Source organism: Carcharodon carcharias, chromosome 14, assembly GCF_017639515.1.
Source record: "Carcharodon carcharias isolate sCarCar2 chromosome 14, sCarCar2.pri, whole genome shotgun sequence".
Classification (NCBI taxonomy): domain Eukaryota; kingdom Metazoa; phylum Chordata; class Chondrichthyes; order Lamniformes; family Lamnidae; genus Carcharodon; species Carcharodon carcharias.
Window position 1 is genome coordinate 9,601,801 of NC_054480.1, and position 12,070 is coordinate 9,613,870.

At 45.0% G+C, this 12,070-nt stretch overlaps 1 protein-coding gene across 1 annotated transcript in view; it reads right to left on the reverse strand.

Moving 5' to 3' along the window:
* Positions 1-703: 703 nt before the first annotated feature.
* asip1 (agouti signaling protein 1) overlaps positions 704-12,070 on the reverse strand; it is a 90,210-nt gene continuing 78,843 nt past the window's right edge. Inside the window, exons 3-4 of the mRNA XM_041205227.1 lie at positions 9,093-9,163; positions 704-1,008 (exon numbers count right to left, since the gene is read on the reverse strand). Coding sequence (XP_041061161.1) covers positions 817-1,008; positions 9,093-9,163 — 263 coding nt within the window. The 3' untranslated portion in view covers positions 704-816. The remainder of the gene's footprint in view (positions 1,009-9,092; positions 9,164-12,070) is intronic.

Sequence of the window (12,070 nt, forward strand, 5' to 3'; positions counted from 1 at the left end):
GATGAAACTTTATCATCAAAGGGGGAATGGACATGTGGAAGTGGCTGTCGAAGTGGCATTATAAATTGGTTCATGAGGCAATTAGATGTATTTCTGGAGAGAAAAGACTGAGCTATATGATGAGAAGGTTGTCCAGAAATGGGTGAATTGTATTAAATAGCGATACCATTGTTTGGGCAGATTTTCCTCATTAATGCTTTGGTAAAAGCCATTCTCTGAGCTGCATCTGATAAAGGGAACATGAATTTGGAAAACTATAATAATATTACAGAATTTTCCCAATTTTCCTCTTTGTGTACGCCTGGGTGATATAGAGGGAAGTCTGCCCCCTTGATCCATTCTGTTCCTAAACATTTTTATTTTCTCATGAATGGTGAGATAATCCTCAATGAGCTGAAGCCCCCCCGCCTTGTCTTTGGTGATTCTCTTAAAGGCATTCTGTCTTTATGATAAAGTGTTTTGTCCAATTTGTTTTTATTTATTTACAAAGATATTGTGTGATGATGTAAATCACACCATTGCATATGCAATTGATAAACTGCTCTCCCTCCCTTCCTCACTCCCCAAAAACATTTGCCAAACATTTTTTTTAGATGCGGCCAGTGACCCTTTGATTTTACAAAAGTGGCACAGAATAATGAAAGGCTCTAAGTTTTTATTGTTGATTTGTAGATAATTCTCAGCCAGTTGGAATCTATCTCTATCTTTACCCATAATCCAAACTGACAATAACCAAAAAGAAGGCATGCATATTATTTTTTGTTCATTTTATAAGCGGGCCGGCTGTGCTTTTTTTTAAATTATGAGACAAACTGCTTATGTTCTATCCAGACACTTGGCATTCAGCTTCCGGCAATAGCAGACAGTATTGAAAAAACGGCAGTGGCAGAAGGCACAAGGGTTGCAACATGGTGGAGATGGCGGTAGACACATTCCCCAGAGCTGCACACAATGACCATTGTATGGCCTTAGCTTCTTCACCTTATGGACCATTGCAATCCCGTTGTTCTATATTTAAGGAAATGAAAATTAAAGATGAGAAGATTGCAATACAATCACTATAATAATCATACTTACAAAGATTTTGTTAAGGCCATATTTCAATTACTCATCTGCATTCTGTCCAGATTGAATACTGGAACCAAGATGAAAGGACAAGGTCCAAGGTTCAAGGCATTGCCAAAGAATGAAGAGAATTGAATAGAAAATGAGGGAAATCAAAACATAAGAGCTGTGGTAGGATAAAGCTTTGGTTTTAAATACTTGTAGTTTGTGGGAGGAAGGGAAGATTGAGGGAGGGAAAGAGTTCTGTAAGTCCTAGGAAGGATTGCGTGCAATTTAGAGATAGTGTTAAGAATTTTGATTAAAGTAAGGGTACAGGGAGGAGTACCACATAGAATTGTGCGATTGGAGTTTTGGAGCAACAAGTTCAGAGGAGGAATAAACAGCAATATTGATAAAAAGAGGAAGATACAAGAGAGATTTCAGTGGAATTCATTTCTATTTTCTTTCCCCTTTTTCTTCATTACTTTGTCACACCAGAAGCCATTCACTTGGTCAACATGATAGGAAAGTGATACACTTCTCAGTGCTCTGCCAATTCCAAATTTATAAGCAGCTGTTCGGCACTTGGCTGAGAGTAACTCCCAAAGATGATTCTCGCTTCTGTTGTCCCTATCTGTAGGAAACTGTTTCTTGTCATAGAGACAGAACTGAGATCAAAGCCATAGATCCTGCCTGCCACCTTGTGGCAGAACAAGTTAGTAATCCAAAATGCATAAGTACAGAAAATGAGGAAATCTTTGGTACCAAGATGCATGCAAAATAGGCAGTGAAGATTTATTCCATTCTTTAGCTTTACTATCATTCTTAATTAAGAGAGCTCATGATAAAAGACACCAAAGGTGCTCTCACTACTTCAGGTACCAAATATCATGTTTGCATTGAATACCTACAGGTTTTAAATAAGATTGAGGCCTGAATGTTCGCAATGATGGAGAAGGTCTCCAGCTTATCCAGAATGGCGCTCGAGGCCCGAATTGAGAAGTACCACCCATGAACCCGTCGCTCACCATTTTCGCAGTGGAGAGGGGTTCTGGGATGAGTTGCACTTTACAAATCTATGTTCATGGAGGCAACTAGACTTGTTAAATTTCTGCTGCCTTCAGTCAGATACAGTTTTTGTTAGTGGGATGTCAAAAAGCACAACCTGTGCACTTTAGACCTATCAGAAGAAAGTCTAAAATTAGCAGAGTTCTTTGGAGAGGTAGGGTGCCCTTTTGGAGAGGTAGGTCCCATTCCAGATTTGGTCCCAGGACAACTTTGGGAGAGGTCAAGTGCCCTTTCGGATTGTTAAAATTAGACATGAATGTGTGTTAAGAAATGGATAGACTGCCAAGCGCATTGGAAATGTCATGGGAACTGTCAAAAGAAGGTTTCAAAGGAGCTGTCAAGCTGTTAAGCTGTCAAGGCATTTAGATCTCCTGCACTTTAAATAATTGAAAAAGAATCAGTGCTTGCTATTTCACTCTGCCTGTTGACATAAGCCTGAGGCTTATCATTACAGGATTAGTGCTGCATGACTGATTTCACAACCTATCATTATCACGATGTGGTGCCTACCAGTTAACAGTTTGATTGACAGCTTCAAGTGCTTATAATGGTGGCTATGGGTGGAATCGTCCCAGACTAAGACAATTGTCCCAGACATTTTACCCGCTGGCCGCAATGGCAGATTTTAGCACCATTTTGTCCCCTTCCCAGGGCATCTCACCTCATTAATAATGCATTCACGGAAACATGCCAGATCACTGGGGGGCATGCTTGGATTTGCCTGCCATGCCATGACCTCAGTGCTTCCTCGCTCCCGGCGCCATATTTAAAGTGCACCAGAGTGCAGCCTACTTCATGTTCAGACCAGGACTGCTCCAGGCAACATATGGCCCCGAAAGCAAAGGTGACGGCAGCCCTCTGAGGGACCTAATGGAGGCAGTGGAAGGCTGCTGTGAACGCCTCTACCCCTGCTCTGGCTGTAGGAGATTCACCAGAATCACCAATCTAGCCTGGGAGGCGTCAGCAGTGGTGGTCAGCGCCAACGGGGCACAGAGGTGGTCAGTCATCCAGTGCAGGAAGAGGGTGAATGCTCTCATCTGTTCCGCCAGGGTAAATCAAGCACCTCATCACTCTCAACACACACTTTCAAACCCATCATACATCCACAGGGATCTCACACCTCAAGAGACAACACCACTAACTCTCATACACACCCTCACATCTCCATCAGGTTCAATTCCCCTGGAGCTCACGTCCTCATCCCATCCATGGTTCCACTCACTACAGAAATGTTCCACACATCCTTATCACCTGCCATGGCATGCATCCTGCTCACACTCTCTCTATCTGTTTTCATGCAGGAGAAGCTGGTTCACAACAGGAGGGAGAGGTCCCAGACTAGAGGTGGAGTGGTCAACCTTAGGCCACTCACTCACTCTGAGGAGTGTGCAAGTGCGCCGGCTTGTGAGGATGCAGACTGTGCCTGTGGTAACAGTGAGGTTAGTGGCCACCACCCACATGAAGATCCTGCACTGGATTATCCCTCTGTCAAAGCAACAGAGTGCTCTCTCTCCTGTTTTTGACACTGCAGCCATGCACTAATTATCTCTACTTCAGTTCAAGGGAGCTCTTTGAAGCAACCAACACACTCAGCCAGCCAGTCCCTCAGCTCCTTCCAGGCCCTCACCTCCACCGAAGAGGACCCCTCCTCTATTGAAGAGCTGGAAAAAAGCAGACTGGAAGACCCATCACAGCACTTACCCACACCCTCCACCAGCACAGAAACACACACCTTGGTGGGATCTAGATCTAAAGCAGGCTCAGGTTCACAATCTGGTGGTCACTGCACATACATGTGTCCAAGGCAAGAGGAGGCAGGTTCAACCGAGCTCCCCGGTACTCAGAGACTGCTGGGGAAGAGGCATCTCAGAGGTCCGAGTCAAATGACAAGCATCTGGATTCAGCCTTCCAACTCATTATGGAGAGTCAGCAGAAGGCAGGGGAACATCATGCAGAGCTGTTGAAAGCCCTCAACAATTCTTTACCCCAGAGAGTTGTGGAGGCTAGATCACTGAAAGTATTTAAACAGGAGGTAGTTAGATTTTTGAAATATCACGGAGTTGAGGGCTATGAGGAGCTGGCATGAACAAGGGGTTGAGGCCTGGGGCAGATCAGCCATGATCTTGAGTAGCGGGGCAGGTTTGAGGAGCCGAATGGCCTACTCCTGCTCCTATTTCTTATGTTCTTATGCTCTCAACAGAGTGGCACATGAGTCAGAGGAGTGTGTTCGCCTGCCCTCGGATGAAGTGATGCCCACATGTGCGCGCATGGAGGTCTCCACGAGAAGGATGGCAGACACCATGGAGACCCTGGTCCACAGAATGCAGAGATGTGCGCAGACCTGCACTCCATCGCAGTAGCCATGGGTGAGTTCCTGCAGTGTCAATGTGAGAGGGAAATTGGGCACCTCAGTGTCCCTCCAGGTGCTCCTTCCCCTCAAGGAGTCAGCCAAGGCCCTTGGGCACCCGAAGGGAGGAGGAGTGGCAGCTGGACATCCCTGGGTCATCCACTCAGGATCCTCAGAGGCTATCCATTCCCTCCGAGTACCCTTTGCCTATGACCCCCCTCAACCTTGTCCTCTGTTACCGCAGAGTGAGCAGCTGGCCCACAGGACAGCCAAAGCAAGCTGGAGCCCTAAAGGCCTCGGCTCTCCAGAGGACATATGCCGAAGTCATCAGAGGCAACAGGGCCAACCATTGCACAGGCTGTCACCACCCCTGCTGCAGATATCAGGGCAGCACCTGGAAGAAGTGGTAGGCTGAGAAAAGTTAAGAAGTCCTGATCACAAGTGGTTGCACAGATGAACACATTTTATCACTTTATAATCTGAAAATGTATTCACATTCACTGAATAATGTGTAATGTTGCTTTCCAACTTCATTTATAGGCTTTGTGAGTCCTCCCACTGCATCCCCACCCCCTGAGCAGTTCAACTGCAAGCAGCCGGACCATGAATGATTCTGGAGGGAGAAGTGTGTGTGTGGCAGGGCTGTTCGGAGCCTTGCACAAGCACTCTCCCACCATGCGGAGCTTTCATCCATCACACTCATCTCACTGTCCCAAGCATTTGTAATGTTGCCTGCTGGAGTCTCTTTCAGTTGTCCATCTGAGCTGACCCATATCTGCCCACCCACTGATTGCACACCCATGCAGCACCTGTCCAACATGAGGCTCTGCTCACTTTCAATTTCTGCGAAATGGTAGTTGTCAAATTTGAGATAAGCTCCACCCATCCTTTCCCCCATCACAGTCCACCCTCCTGGCAGTACCTTCCACCTCCCCACCATTACCCTACAGCTCGAACCTTGTCGCTCCAGGGTGTCCAGGTGAACATGCACATTTCCTACCTTCTTAAACATCCCAACCCCATCCACACTGACCTCCTCGGCCTCCTCCTTCCCACGCCAGGGTCCATGTTTGACTCCACGTCATGAACAACCACCCTCGCCGTCTTTTCTACTGCCACCATCACACCCTCATCCTCCCATCCTACCGGCTCCCTCTGCCGCCTCTCACACTCACCATTCCATCCTACCATGCCCATCCTGAGTTTGCTCCCCAAGAGGTAGTCATTAACTCCACAGACCCCTCCCTTGCACGTTCACCTGGACATTCCACCCCCTTACTCCTTCCTCCACCCTTACACCTTCCTTCATCCTTATCCCCCACCTCACCCCTCCAAGCTCTCTCCTTCCCCGGGACATCTTCCCCCTCCAAACTCCCTCCTTCCCCTGGACACCTTCCTTCCCTCTCCCAACCTCGCGCCCCCTGACACCTTCACACCCACCAACTTTACCCCCCAACCCCGACACATTTGCCTCTCCCTCCAATCCCAAACTCACCCCCCACTGACACCTTTGAACCCCACCCTCCCAACCTCACCACGCAACCCCCCCACCCCCGACACTTTCGCAGCCACCCTTACAACTTAACCCACCTCCCGGTACACTTTCTTCTCCCATTCACACCTAGATCTTCCTCTCCCCTCCTCCAACCTCACCGATCATCCATACCAGCCCATGGCAAAGTCCGTGAAGTTCTGAAGCCACAGCAAAGTCGAAGCTGCTGCGTGGAGACCTCCCATCTTCAAAGAGCTGCTTTGCGGCGGAACCATGTGCATGAGGATCCACCCAGCATGCAATGCACATGTTCTTCCAGGGTCCGTTAGCTGTAGCGCTCCAGCATCTTCTTCTCGGATGCCCGCGATCTGCACTAAAGGTAAGTCCCAACATCTGCACATCACGCTTGTCCAGATATGTTCTGGGCCGGCATGTTTTCCTGTCAGCCTAACGATAAATTGGACATGAGGAGACGATTCTGGTCGGGCCTTACTTTGCATCCCAGTAGCAGATGCAAAAGGGGTTCACACCAGTCTCCAGCGGGATTCGCGATCCGCCACACTATCGGATGGTCCTGCTGTGATTTCACGCTGGCATTAAACCGTTTTCTGCCCCTCTCGCCGAATTCTCCTCACTCCCGCCCGCCATTGCGCCCGCCGCCAATGGGAGCGGAAAATTCCGGCCTATGAGTACAAATGCACCTTGTTAGAAGCAATTAAGTGGTTGAAGGAATTTAAATGTAGTGAATGGCTTTTTTCATCAATAGACACTTAGAAATTTATTTTATTTCCTCTCAGATCCCGAGATCAGCCCATGATGGATACTGGGGGACTTGGCATGGAGGGTGTAAGGGAAAAGGGTGATTGTGTGGGAGGCATGAGTTGGCACTAAGTTGGCATAGGGGCTATAAAGTGCCATGGGGATTTGGTAGAGGCACATAGGTTGGCATGGAGGGTATGAGGGGCCAAGGGGGGTTTGGGTGGGGGTATAGGTTGGCATGGTGGTATGAAGGTCCATGTGGCATGTGTGGGGCATGGATGGGGTATGGGGAGTGTGTAGTGCGGGGGTGATGGTGAGAGCTACAGGGCTGTTTTTCGTTTCCATTATCTTTTTTGAAGCTGGGACAAAGAGCCGGATCACCGAGGCTGGCCTTTTGTCCAGCCCGCCTCTGCACCCAGAGCAGTCCTTGGGCTGCCCCTGAACTGTTTCTGGAGTCGGTGTCCATGACTCCTTTTATACCCCATCCCCCCAGAACTAAAATCAAAAATTTTGGAGCTGTTTTTCAGGATTTGGCTTCTCTTGACTCTCAGACTTGGGTTGCATGCGCAGCTTGCTTCAAGTCATCCTAGTCTAATGCTTCCTTCAAAGGGCTTAGAAACTCTCAATTTTTGCACAAGGCACTTGGAATTTCTACTGTTAGGAATTTCTGTGAACCAACTTCTTTGGGGAGGCAGGAATTCTGTCTGCCACAAAGACATATCCATATTTGTTGCATTAGGTTCGTCCACTAGGCTATGGGATGTGGAGAATTGTGGCTACATTAGGGAGCTGCTGTGTGTGTAATGTGTTCAACTGTCTCAAGGGTAGCCAAGAAGGGAGAAATCTTTGGAAATATTTTCAAATCATGGCAAGTTGAACTAATTGCCCCAAGATTGATTCAACTGTCCCAGGGGATTTAAGATTTAAAATCTCACCTTTGTCCAACAGGTGTCTCTTGTGCACACCTTTCCTACTGTATAAGTGACAGGAATACACTATATGACATTTTGCCATTATTTGTGTGTAATTATATTAAGACTTCCCACATGTAGGCTTGTCTATTGCTAGCTAGTGCTTAGTCTAGTAACATTTTTACAGTTGGTTGCAGGTACAACAGTTAAATGCAGCAGACACAGCGTAGGAAGGAAACAGTGGTTCCTGATTGTTGTGAACATAGATCTCGAAAATGTGAAAGAAGGGTGAGCATTCTGGTGTGTATGCACTGGTTGTGCGTGAGGACCTCGCTGTAGCAGTGCCTCATCCAACAAGCCACAGAACAACCAGAAACTGACTGCATAAACTCTGCTGCAACAAATAACAAAAGAGGAAGGAGAGAGAGCTGAACCCCAGCTTGAGAACTCACTTTCTTCAGGGCAATTCTTTCCCTCTCTGCCCTTGAAGAGCCATGGCTCTAAAATTGGAGCCATGCCTCCAGGATTGGCCTGCTGAGTCACCTGAGGATTCATAAATCACAAAAGCTGGCAGACGCCATCCTTGTTTTGCGGAACTGATGACGATGATGATGTGCTGTTATAGACCTGCTTCCGTCGCTGGCATTCTCCTCAAAGTTTGTTGAGCGGCAATGAAGTCAGGATCTTTGCCAGACAGTGGGATGAATCCAAGCTGTGCTACCTACTGAATCAGCTGGTATTATTGACTGACTCATGTTCGGCTGTGTAGTTATCGAGCCCCTCAGCACCCCGCCCGCATCCCCCCCCCCCCCCCCTCAACCTGTAAACAATCAGGCTGCCTCATTACTTCAGAGAATTAAATAAAACAAATTCTTACTCCCTCAGTTTCAGAGATCCAGGTCCCAAGCCCCTTTTCTCTTAAAAAGTAGCAATTTGTGTTAAATTGTAATTCTGACACCACCTATTCTTCGGTATCTTGCTTGAGGAGACATAAATGTAGTAGAAAAGCAAAATGAAGGGTCATCATCAATGTTAACTCTGATGCCCTCCAGAGATGCTGCCTGACCTGCTAAGTCTTTCCAGCATTTTCGGTTTTATTATAAATGTTAGTTAGCCACTTAACTGTAGGTAAGGAATTCTAGCCAAGCTAAATTCTACCCTCAACTGGCATTCACACTTGCAATCTGACAGTATCACATTCTGACAGGATAGCAATCAGAAGTAGGAACCCTGGCCAGCATTTTGCCTCCTTGGCCTAAGGATCACAAGTCAACTATAAATTTAGTTCTGTGGCTCTGGCTAAATAGCTAGGACCAGAAATTGGATTTGTGACCTCCCTGGAAGTATGACTCAGTGTCACATTGGGCAGTGGATTTACCCACTTACGTAATTTGGAAGATTCTAAAATGTTTTATTTCAATGCAGATTACAGTAAGCATTAATCTACAAAAAGCTGTCTGATTTTACTTACTTTTTTGTGTTGACTGGGGCTCATTCTTCCACCATCTCTTCTGAAATTTATTTTCCTACTGTTTGGCAGTTCTGTAAGGAAGATACAAAAGGGTTGGGAAACAGTAGAGTCAAAGTTTGAAGCACAGTGTTAACTACTCTGATAGAACAGGAACTAGAACTTCTGAAAAGAACAGGGTTTTCTGGTCCCCTTCCCGTCTGAAGTTAACGGACCTATTGCTGGTTTGTCAAATTTTCTGTCCTGCCCGTGATGATTCCTATGATGGGCAGGACCAGAAAATCTCACCCAATGACTTAGAAGTAGTGAGGAGTTGAATACTCATTTGTCTGAGTGTTATTACCTTCTACCAAGTTTCCATTATGAACATAGGTCATAAAATATGTTGTGTCACTTTTAATTTTGTGGACAACACTGGACCGTAGACTTCCAGTGCTGTCATGCAGGACCAGGACTAACATTCTCGCAGGGAAATTTGCTAGTGCTGTTGGGAAGGGTTTAAACTAGATTTGCAGGAGGATGGGAATCTGAGAGGGAGCTCAGATTGGAGGGAACAAAACTGGTATCAGGAAGTAGAAAAGTAGTAAGCAAAATCAAAAGGCAAATGAAGCAGAAGCAAGCATTAAATAGAATCAGAACGTGGAATAATGTTAAAAAGACAAAGTTAAGGGCACTTCATCTGAATGAATGCAGCAATCGCAACAAGGTAGATGGTTTGAAGGCACAAATGGGTATGATTTAATTGCTATTGCGGAGATGTGGTTACAGGGTGACCGAGACTGGAAACTGAATATTCAAGGATATTCGTCATTTAGGAAGGATAGGCAAAAAGGAAAAGGAGGTGGGATAATGCTATTAATAAGGGATGAGATCAGTACATTAGTGAGAGAGAATCCTGGATCAAAGGATCAAGATGTAGAATCAGTTTGGGTGGAACTAAGAAACAGTAAGGGGCATCAAACATTGGTGGCAGTTGTTTACAGGTCACCAAACTGTAGTAGTAATGTTTGGCACAGTAGGAATCAGAAAATAAGAGCTGCATGTTATATGGGTGATACACTAATAATGGGGGACTTCAGTTTACAGATAGATTGGGTAAACCTAATGAGCACTAATGCTGTGTAGGATGAATTCCTGCAGTGTGTATGAGATGGGTTTCTGGAGCATTACATTGAAGAACCAACTAGGGATCAGGCTATTTTAGATTTAGTATTATGTAATGAGAAATGACTAATTAATAACCTTGCTGTAAAGGAGCCTTTAGGAAATAGTGACCATAATATGATGGAATTTAACATTAAGTTTGGAAGTGATATGGTTCATTCCCAAACTAGGGTCTTAAATCTGAACAATGAAAACTATGAAGGTGTGAGGGGCAAGTTGGCTATGGTGGACTGGGAAAATACACTAAAACATTTGATGGTAGACAGGCAATGGCTAGTATTTGAAGAAGTATTACATGGTCTACAACAAATGTACATTTCTCTAAGACACAAAAACCCAACAGGAAAGGTGAATCAACTGTGGCTAACAAAAAAAAGTTAAAGATTGCATTAGATCAAAGGAAGTGGCTTATAAGGTTGCCAGGAAAAGTGGTAAGACTGAAGATTGGGAGCAATTTAGAATCCAGCAAAGTAGGACCAAGAAACTGAGAAAGAAATATGATAAAGAATATGAATGCAAGCTAGCGAGAAACATAAAGGCTTCTTCAGATATTGAAAAGGAAAAGATTAGCAAGGACAAATGTGGGTCCATTACAGGTGGAGACAGGAGAATTTACAATGGAGAATAGGGAAATGGTGGAGAAACTAAACAATTACTTGATCTTCATGGAGGAAGATACAGAAAATCTTTCAAAAATACTAGGGAATCAATTGGCTTGTGAAAATGAGGATCTGAAAGAAATTAGTATTAATAGAGAGATAGTACTTGAAAAATTAATTGGATTGAAGGTTGATAAATTCCATGGACCTGATGAGCTACATCCCAGAGTGTTGAAGGAGGTGGCTAAAAAGATAATGGATGCATTGGTGATTATCTTTCAAAATTCTATAGATTCTGGAAAGGTTCCTGCAGACTGGGAAGTAGCAAATGTAACCCCATTATTTAAGAAGGGAGAGAGAGAGAAAATGGAGAACTACATACCTGTTAGCTTGGTGTCAGTAGTAGAGAAAATGTTGGAATCTATTATAAAGGATGGGATAACTAGACAACCAGAGTTTTTTGAGGATGTTACTTATAGCATAGATAAAGGAGAACCAGTGGATATTGTATATATGGATATTTGGATTTTCAGAAGGCTTTTGATAAGATCCCACACAGGAGATTAGTAACCAAAATGAGAGCACATGGAATTGGGGGTAATATATTGATTGGACTGAGAATTGGTTAGCAGACAGAAAACAGAAAATAGGAATAAATGGGTTATTCTCAGGATGGCATGCTGTTGCTGGTGGGGTACCACAAGGATCAGTGCTGGGGCAACAGCTTTCATGGTCTAAATAGTTGATTTGGATGTGGAGAACAGATGTAATACTTCCATTTGCTGATGACACAGAACTACTCGGGATGTAAGTTCTGAGGAGGATGCAAGGAGACTTGAACAGGCTATGTAAATGGGCAAGATGGAATATAATGTGAATACGTGTGAAGTTATCCTTTTTGGTGGAAAAAACAGAAAGGCTGAATATTCATTAAATGGGGAGAGATTGAGAACTGTTGATGTCCAAAGGGACTTGGGTGTTCTTGTTCATGAGTTACTAAAAACTAGCAGGCAAGTGCAGCAAGCAATTAGGAAGGCAAATGATATGTTAGCCGTCATTGCAAGGGAATTTGAGTACAGGAGTGAAGATGTTTTGCTGCAATTGTGTGGCACCTTGGCAAGACTGCATCTGGATTATTGTGTACAGTTTTGGTCTCCTTATCTAAGGAAGGATATCCTTGCCATAAAGGGGGTGCAATTGAGGTTCACCAGACTAAAC